Source organism: Psammomys obesus, unplaced genomic scaffold (assembly GCF_907164565.1).
Source record: "Psammomys obesus unplaced genomic scaffold, mPsaObe1.curated_primary_1811, whole genome shotgun sequence".
Taxonomy (NCBI): Eukaryota; Metazoa; Chordata; class Mammalia; order Rodentia; family Muridae; genus Psammomys; species Psammomys obesus.
Window position 1 is genome coordinate 22,642,466 of NW_026596039.1, and position 6,000 is coordinate 22,648,465.

Below are 6,000 nucleotides of genomic sequence, written 5' to 3' on the forward strand. Positions count from 1 at the left end.
CCTGCTTCATGCTGTTCAAGGGTTTCAGTTGTGCGATGCAGCCTTTTGGGCCTCCAGTTCTCTGGCTTGGCTGCTGTGCCGGCCCAATCCTTGGGATGGTCATCAGTCTGCAGCTCCCTGTGCTCACCCTTCCTCCTGTGGCTTTCATAGGCAGTTCCAGGGTCACACAGACGGGGCCAGCTGCATAGATATCTCTCACGATGGCACTAAGCTGTGGACAGGGGGCCTGGACAACACTGTGCGTTCCTGGGACCTGCGTGAGGGACGGCAGCTGCAGCAGCATGATTTCACCTCCCAGGTGTGTGGTCCGAGCCTGTGCTCCTCCTCTCTCATCCTCTAGTACCTGTCGTGGGACAGAGGGGCCACCCAGGGTCATAATTGCCAAGGGACCAGACAGAGCCATCTGGGAAAATTTCTCGGAAGAAACAGTTATGATATAGAGTAGGTGTGGCCTCTGAGATGGACAGGCCTGACCCATCCTAATTCCACATCTTGTTCCCTGTTCTCCTTGGTTTGCTCATAGCTCCCTCCAGCTCTGGTATGGGCACCTGACTCAAGCCTCCGTGAGCCTTGATATTTCTTGCTGTTAGATTTGCTTCATTATTTTAACGTTCGGTACCTTAATGTGGAGTGGCAGTTACCAACTTAAGGAGTAGCTTGTGGAATAGGGGAAGTACAGCTTCTCAGAGCCAGCTTCCTCACTGGGGGGAGGGGAGGAGCAATAGGCAGCTGGTTATTGGATTTGGTTAGTAAGCTGTGGGGGTGGAGTGAGAAGGATCCAACCCAGCCTAAGTTGCTGCTCCAGCTCCTCTTGCAGAGGAGACACTGAGCTGTCTGTCCCCGCAGATCTTCTCCCTAGGCTACTGCCCCACTGGGGAGTGGCTGGCCGTGGGCATGGAGAGCAGCAACGTGGAGGTTCTGCACCACACCAAGCCCGACAAGTACCAGCTGCACCTGCATGAGAGCTGTGTGCTATCCCTCAAGTTTGCCTACTGTGGTGAGCCCTGGGACTCCAGCCTGGTGTGGGAGCCAGCATGGCAGCCTGGTCCAGTAGCAGATGGGGGAAAGGGGGACCTACAATCTTTAAGTGAGCCAAGTCCATGTCCTTCAGATGCCTTGGAAGGAAAATATCTTTCTTATCCCCCATCCTTGTCCCTTGGAACATAGATGTCACCCTGAGGCACTAAACTCTCTAGACAGTAGGCCAGAACCCTTCCTTGTTGGGCCGGATCTTCTCTGAAGGCCATGGCCACAGGTTTCTATGCAGCTGTGTCCACTCTTCGCCTCAGAGAAACTTGTTGGGAAGAAGCATGTGCCTTTGGGGGCTGTGAGGAGCCACAGCCAGGAACCCAGTTAGGGGAGAGTCCTGTCTGACTGCTGCTTCTCCAAACTTTTGGATTTTTGCTGTTTCTGCTGTGCTCTCCATCACCTGCCAGTCATAGACTGGGAAGGACCAGCCTTAGTGGCTTCAGCACTCAGCTCAGTTAACTGAATTTTACTCTGCTGTCCTGATTCTTCCTAGCTGTCCCTCTAGACAGCAGAGAAAGGCTTCCTTTGGTATCCATGTGCCTTGCTTGTGACCACTCTTCAAGAGTGGAGAACAGCGAGCACTAAGCCCTGGTCAAGCACATCTGAGGATGTCGCCGGGGTGAGCAGACACATCTGGGTAGGTCCTGCTGCACACGGCCTCAAGCCGCCCTCTGACGTTTCCCTTGCCTCCACTTGCAGGCAAGTGGTTTGTGAGCACTGGGAAAGACAACCTTCTCAATGCCTGGAGGACGCCCTATGGAGCCAGCATCTTCCAGGTACACCCCTTCTGATCTTCCTCCACTCCTGAGTCAGGATGTGGCCACAGTGATAGGGTTGAGGGCAGCAGAAGGCAGGACAGGAAGATTCTGGAGCTAGGAGCAGAGCTGGCCCATCCCTGCCCAGCCCCCACTAGATGGAGGGCCCCCAGAGGGTAGGTGTGGGGACTAGAGTGAGACACACCACTGTTACTAAAGGCTCTGATCCCTGAGCGTAAGAGCGTCTGTGAAGGGACTCACACGGCACCTGCAGAGTGAAAGTGAGCTTGCCTGGCTCTGGGCAGCTGGGCCCAGAGGGTAGCTACTTCATTCAGTTACACCCATTCAAGTTACAATGAACATGCAGTTTTACAGAGGTTAAGACCCTGGACCCTTCATCTCACTCACACACACAGTAAGCCAGTTTCCGCTTCCTGCTTAAATGTCTGGTCCCATGTGCCACGCATGTCCCTTGGAAGGTCTCTAATTATGTGGAGGGCCTCAAAACTTAGTATTAGTCCTTCTGGCTGGTCTAGCTGAGGGTCTGTCTCTTAATGCTTCTATGGCTCCGAAATGTTCTTCCCTTCAGTAAACTTAGCACAGAGATGCGTATGCTAAGCATCCTGTTCTCATCCTTTAACCTGGGAAGGATGACACTACAGCCAGCTCATGAGCTGTTGCATGTGGAGAGGCAGGTAGGAGGGACCTCTTTTCCAGCACCTGCTCCAGCCTGAGCTGGAGAGTGGGAGGTGATTTTCAGAGCCCTGAAGTGCCCAGGAGTATCTGTTTTCTCCCCACACTAAATGTCTTCCTGTTTCTCTATGTCTCCTCCTCCAGTCTAAAGAATCCTCATCTGTCTTGAGCTGTGACATTTCAGCGGATGACAAATATATTGTAACAGGCTCCGGTGACAAGAAGGCCACAGTTTACGAGGTCATCTATTGAACAAGGACTCTAACAGGCCTGTCAAACTCTGGGAGACACCCACGCGGCCCTGACAGGGAGATGCTGGCCAGGCCCCGAGGATGACAGAGGAATGAGGGAGCAGCATTGTGGGGCTGTGCTCCGGAAGGTGGAGAGGACGCACGCCCCTTCATGAATTGATGTGTCTGACAGACTTGAAGGACTTTCTCCTCTCCCCCTAACCAGTGCTGACAGATGCTTCAAGTAGATTTCTCTGGAGGCTTCTGCTTCCGTTTCCCCCACAGACACCCTCATGAGTCTCTGTCCCTTCCTGCCCTTTCTGACCTGTCTGTCCCCTCCCTGCTCTGGGTTGGGGGGTGCTGAAGTAGACCACATTGTTTCTGGGGAGGAGCACCTCGGTCCTGATTGTGCAGTGCACGAGATTTGTGAACATGTAAATAAGAGACTGTGGTTGCTGACTGGCCAGTGAGGGAGGAGGCCCCTTCCCACCAATGCTCGCCGTGTATTTTGCCTGCTGTATTTGTAGCCCACTCATGGTGGTGGCTTTTCTTTCTTTCTTTTATTTTTATTTTATTTTTTAGCAGATGTTCCTGTGGGGAAGGTAGGCAGAGAGAGAAAGTGGGAGAAGCAGAAGGAGAAGTTTCCTGGGGATGGGTGAACTGGCCTGGCCCACTGGGAATGAATGAAGGATACCAGAGGGCAGGGAGTATTCAGATGGAATGATAGGCAGATGGACAGACAAACTGATGGACAGAACTTGGGTGGGCCAGCCTGGGCTATCATTGGCAGGAACAGCGAGGATTTCCTGTAGGTTCTTCTGCTCTCTCTGTATCTTGCCATGCCCTCGCACCTCCTGTTCTCTCTCTATTTCTCTTTCTGTCCCCCAGGAACCCCGTTTTCTCTTTGGTGCACACTCAGTCATTGTGATGAGGAATGGAAGTTCAGGGGAACTGCCTCTCTGACTCTCCTCCAGCGCAGCCTAGAAAGGATTCCATATTGGGTGGGGGTGGGGTGGGGACACAGCGACTCAGCTCAGGGAGCTGCCAGAGAAAAACAGCAACTAGTGTGGGTGCTTTTTTTTTTTTAATTTGAATAAAAAGAACTAGAAGTGATACCCTTTCATAAGCTGCCTTCTCCCCTTTCCTGCTTCCAGCCTCTCTGTTCCCTAAAGCGGTGAATGGTAGCCCCCAGGGTTGTGAGTCTGAGAAGGCAGGCAGGGCTGGAGGCTTGGGGCCACAGCCTGGAGCATTGTGGTAACCCTTGTGGCTGTCATAGGCTGGGGCGGATGGAGTGTCGACAGGTGTCACCCCTTGGGTACCAGTGTTTGTGGTATTAGGTCTGTTTTGTTCTGTTTTGTTTTGGTCTTTTGTTGTTTTATTAAAGAGAAGCTGAAGACCGTGTGAGCCCTTGCTGCTGGGCTCCCCGTGGATGTAGCATATGGAAGAGAGTTTTTATATTGCATTTTTATGGATTATTTTATAATGTGGGACTCAGTCTGAGAAGAAAGTTGAGGGCAACTGTGAAACCTGCCCATCTGCAATGCTCTGCTTGAACCGGCTGCCCCAAACAGGATGTATGTTGGGACATGGAAAGGCCAGGGCACCCTGCACTTTCCTGAGAGGCTTGTCGTGCCTGTCTGGAGTCTGTCCGTCTGCTTCTGGGTTTCAGATGGTCACAGACCACCACTTGTTAAGGCTCTAGCCAGGAGGGGAGGGTAAGGGTGGAAGAGAGTTATTCCTGAAGAAAAAAGAAAAATTGAAAAGTCATTGTAATGAGCTGTTTTTATATTTTTAAAAGTTACTATTTAAAAAGGTTGGTTTGATTGTTGTGTTTTAATTGCCTTTTCCCTCCAGTGTGTCAGTCATGCCTGAGAAAGCGTCCATGGTTGGTCCGGTTGCATTCTGGAGCAGTAGACACCTAAAAGCCATGCCTCTCCCCACCCCCAGCCCCCAAAAAAAAAGTCTGTCCAGGGCTGTTGGGCTTTCTGTAATCTGGAGCCCACATCATGTCCTTGGTCTAAGCAGCAGGTAGAAGGGCTGAGATGGGTCTCAGAGGACAGACCCATCTGTCTGTGGCCCCATGCTCGTGTGTGGCTGTCTATAGGCAGTTCTTTGGGCAAAATGAAGATATTTCAAGTGACCTTCAGGAACCCTGGAAGTCTGCAGATGTAGATGTGACAGGAGATGATTAGTCCCTGGATTTCATTTGGTGAGCAAGGCAAGGTCAAGTGAATGATCCTAAGAGGGCTGAAAAAGCAGAAGCAGTTCAGAACTCCCTGACCTTCATACACCCATTGCTGATATAAGCCTCAGAGGACCCAGGATTTTAACGATTCTACGCTTGTGACTGTCAAAGTCAGTGTCAGCCACACCAGCGTTTGCCTGCTATCCCTTCATGCAAGGAGGGTAACACTGAAGGATAAGTGAGGCTCGATGAAGGAGTCTGCCTAGAGAACAGCTGTCCACTTGGATCATTTTGCTCAATAGGAGACTGGCCGCAGGGAGGGGCCCAACCTGAGGCTGTAGGCTAGCAGCTCCATCCTGACCAGTATCCTAGAGGACAATTTTTCTCTTCCCAGGATATAGTTAGGAGCCAAGGGCAACTTCTAGTTGGAATTGGTACTTGCTGGTTGCGGAGGGGGCAGAAGGCCACTTTTAGCTCCCATTCGTTTCTGACAGGCTCTTCAGCTCAGATAACTGGATCTATCTGGTCAGGACTCCAGGGAGAGAAGCCAGATTGCATCCCTGTCCCACAGTCCTGTGGGCACCATAGTGTCTTAACCAGCCTCCCCCTCCAGCCAGTTCTAGTTCAGACGTCGATGAGCAGTATGTCTCAGCTCAGTCTAGCCTGCTAAGTCCAGAGTCTGGTAGTGCTAGAAAATGAAGGAAGGAGTTTTCCTCGTCCCAAAGCAAGATTCACAATCTCTCTATGTCGAGATGGGAAGAGAGCCTGAGTCAGTATTGCCATCATCATGTGTCCAGGTCATCTATGTTGGCACCTGACTAGAATACTTCCAGGCTCTCCACACACACACTTTGCCATTTTCAATCCCCCAGATTCCCATGTCTCCCATTGTTTACAAGGGCTCAGAGTATGGGGGTTCAGGGACCTGGATGTCACAGCTAAAGGGTCACTTTACAAGGTTGTTAGGTATTACAAAATAGCTGACCCCTCCCCCATGATGAGTTTACAGAACAGGGAACTGAAAAATGACATCATTTTAAATATAAATTGTACCAGACAAACATTAAACTTTAATAATTTCTTTTCTTTTTTTTTTTTTTGGTGCTAA

The 6,000-nt window shown here is 51.0% G+C and overlaps 1 protein-coding gene across 12 annotated transcripts in view; it reads left to right on the forward strand.

Annotated features, from left to right (window-relative positions):
- The window catches only part of Tle3 (TLE family member 3, transcriptional corepressor), a 43,267-nt gene extending 38,746 nt beyond the window's left edge, over nucleotides 1–4,521 (forward strand). For all 12 annotated transcript variants that reach the window (XM_055621841.1, XM_055621842.1, XM_055621833.1 and 9 more), the window contains exons 17-20: nucleotides 151–298; nucleotides 847–997; nucleotides 1,729–1,805; nucleotides 2,622–4,521. In XM_055621841.1, the coding sequence (XP_055477816.1) occupies nucleotides 151–298; nucleotides 847–997; nucleotides 1,729–1,805; nucleotides 2,622–2,729 (484 nt within the window). In that variant the 3' untranslated portion in view covers nucleotides 2,730–4,521. The remainder of the gene's footprint in view (nucleotides 1–150; nucleotides 299–846; nucleotides 998–1,728; nucleotides 1,806–2,621) is intronic.
- The last annotated feature ends 1,479 nt before the right edge of the window (nucleotides 4,522–6,000 follow it).